This window comes from Atta cephalotes (assembly GCF_000143395.1).
Source record: "Atta cephalotes unplaced genomic scaffold scaffold00074, whole genome shotgun sequence".
Taxonomy (NCBI): Eukaryota; Metazoa; Arthropoda; class Insecta; order Hymenoptera; family Formicidae; genus Atta; species Atta cephalotes.
In genome coordinates, this window is record NW_012130138.1 from 911,638 (window position 1) to 914,137 (window position 2,500).

General features: G+C 33.6%; 1 protein-coding gene across 1 annotated transcript; it reads right to left on the minus strand.

Annotated features, from left to right (window-relative positions):
- Positions 1–498: 498 nt before the first annotated feature.
- On the minus strand, positions 499–2,064 carry LOC105624205 (transcription initiation factor IIB). Its single transcript, XM_012205564.1, has 5 exons — positions 2,048–2,064; positions 1,539–1,649; positions 1,273–1,459; positions 740–1,210; positions 499–660 (listed from the first exon to the last, which is right to left on the minus strand). Exons 1-5 carry the CDS (start codon positions 2,062–2,064, stop codon positions 499–501), a joined length of 948 nt encoding a protein of 315 aa, XP_012060954.1.
- Between the last annotated feature and the right edge of the window lie 436 nt (positions 2,065–2,500).

Sequence of the window (2,500 nt, forward strand, 5' to 3'; positions counted from 1 at the left end):
AAGAACGTAAGGTTCTCTTAGAAGATAGAATAGTGCACAATTGAAAAAAAATTGTTTTATCAGTTACAACTGTGCAGAACTGAATGGGCTTCTTCTCGTATTACAAATTATAAACTTATAAACAGAAGAAAATAACAGAAAGTCGAGTTGCACGCTACGTAGAAGAAATATAAATCACATGATGCACTTTTTATAAAATATAAAATATAATAGAATATGAACGTCAAATATATTTCACCTAAGCACCATTATGTCTTCGAAAAATATAATCTGAATAAAATAAAATAAAAAGAGAAAAAGAAAAATGTTAACATACTACTATATACTTGCAGTAAAGCAAAGAATATTGAATCGTATAAATTATTCAGGAATGTACCCTGTTGATAAAAATAAAATATTGAATTATATGTGTTCGATTATGCTTGTGATAGAAAACAAATATTTCTTTAAAACGATCAAATATATTTCGGAAGAAGAAAGTAAAGCTTTTTCTTGGCTTTACATTTGTGGTAACTGATCGATTGGTGTGGCAAATCGGAAATCTTCCGGGAAGAGCTGGCTTGCATGTGGGTACATCAATTTGTACGATTGTCGAATTGTGACATCTGCAACACCAGCAGTGTCTCCAATCTCCTTCTGTGATCTCTTGTCTTCCGATGCCTATGTAAGATAAAAATGCATGAAAATAAAATAGTGCCTGTTTAATTATAGAATGTAGTGTCACCATAGTTTTGCATACCTGTGATGCCATATAAATTGCCGCAGCAGCGACAGAGATGGGCGATCTTCCAGGTACAATGTCAATTTCCACGGCTTTCCTAGCAATATGTGTGGCAGCCCTCTGTACCATATTGGGAAGGCCAAGATTGGAACAGAATCTGGACATGAAATCACCAGTGGTAATAAGATCCACACTGGTTTCAAGAGCCTTGAGAATCAACTTAAAACATCGACCAATTTCTTTCTTGCTTATCTTGCTGACTGCACAAATCTCTTTAAATGTACGTGGCACTCCTTCCTGTCGACAGGCAATGTACAAACATGCGGAAGCAATTGCATCGTTTGCACGACCTTTCAGATTTTTGCCATCGTGCACTTGCTTGAACAACGTATTGGCTCTGTCCACAATAGTTTTCGGTAAATTGATACGATCTGCCATACCATTAATCTCGCGAAATGCATTAAGTAGAGTTCTATCAGAACTACTCATCTGAAAAAAAATTTTTTTTAGCAATGACTATCATATAAAGTAATAAGAAATTGAATACTAACTGTACGTCGATTTTGATACTTGGCAGTACCAAAGCCATCAAAAGACGCAGCTCCTGTTCCCGGTCCTATCATTGTAGACAAATCTGCACTATTGAGAAGTGGATTCTCTGGACCACCAACACGTGATGGATCCACTCCTGATTTTTCATTGCTGAATGTCCTCCATTCTGAACCTACATCTATTACTCTATTAAGACATAAGAAATGTATGAATGTGTCATTTATTGGAGATTTATCTTTACACTTGCTATCTATGATTGCTTTACCTGTCTCCCACAACTAATCCACATTCTGAACAAATCTGATCTCCTGCCCTATAATCTTCTATAAGTGGGGCATCTGGATGTGCATAACAACAAACTTTGTTTGTAGCATTCCTATAAGAATAAATATTTCACTTTTATAATTCGTACATTTAGCATTACTTAGATAAATCTTACATTCAAACAAATCTATAACAACTTCTGCTAATGTCAACAGACAAATAAAATTCATTCTTTTATTTCTAATTGTTAACGTTATATCGAAGATTAACATAATTTTACAATCGTTAATTTTGATTTAACTATTAAGGTTATATTTGTATTACAGATTAACCTTATGACGATTAATTCCTATGTTAAAGTGTTCCCTAAATAGTAAAACTATATAATTATATACAATCTTAACCTTACTTCAGTTGCGATAATAAGATAAATATTAAACGTGACTCATAACGATTGTTTTCGATGATTAACATTCGAAAGTAATATTCATTTTTCGTGAACGAACTTACCGTGACGAACTTGCCATATTTTCGCATTCGCGGATAAACTGGGATAAACTAACACTGTTCAACACTAACCCAATACCAGAAATTCCGACAGAAAATACATTCAGTACTGGCAATCACTGGCAATGCACTACAAATATGCAAATTTTGCAATGTCTACAATCATGCAAAAGTATAATCATCAGTGTTTAAAGAGCCGTTTACAATGGAAGTAGTAAAGTGTAAACTTGTAAACTATAAAGGATTGTCTTCTATTATGTTAGATTTAGAATAATATAGATTGCCGAACAGATATAAACTGTGTTTCAAAATTCACTGTCAGCGCTGAAAATGTATAATACACGTAACGTAAACTATAGATTTTCAGTGCTGGCAGTGAAATTTGGAACACAGCCATAATATAAAGTTTAAAGGACAGTTCACACTTAATAGGAAAGCAGAAAGCAGAAAAATAGA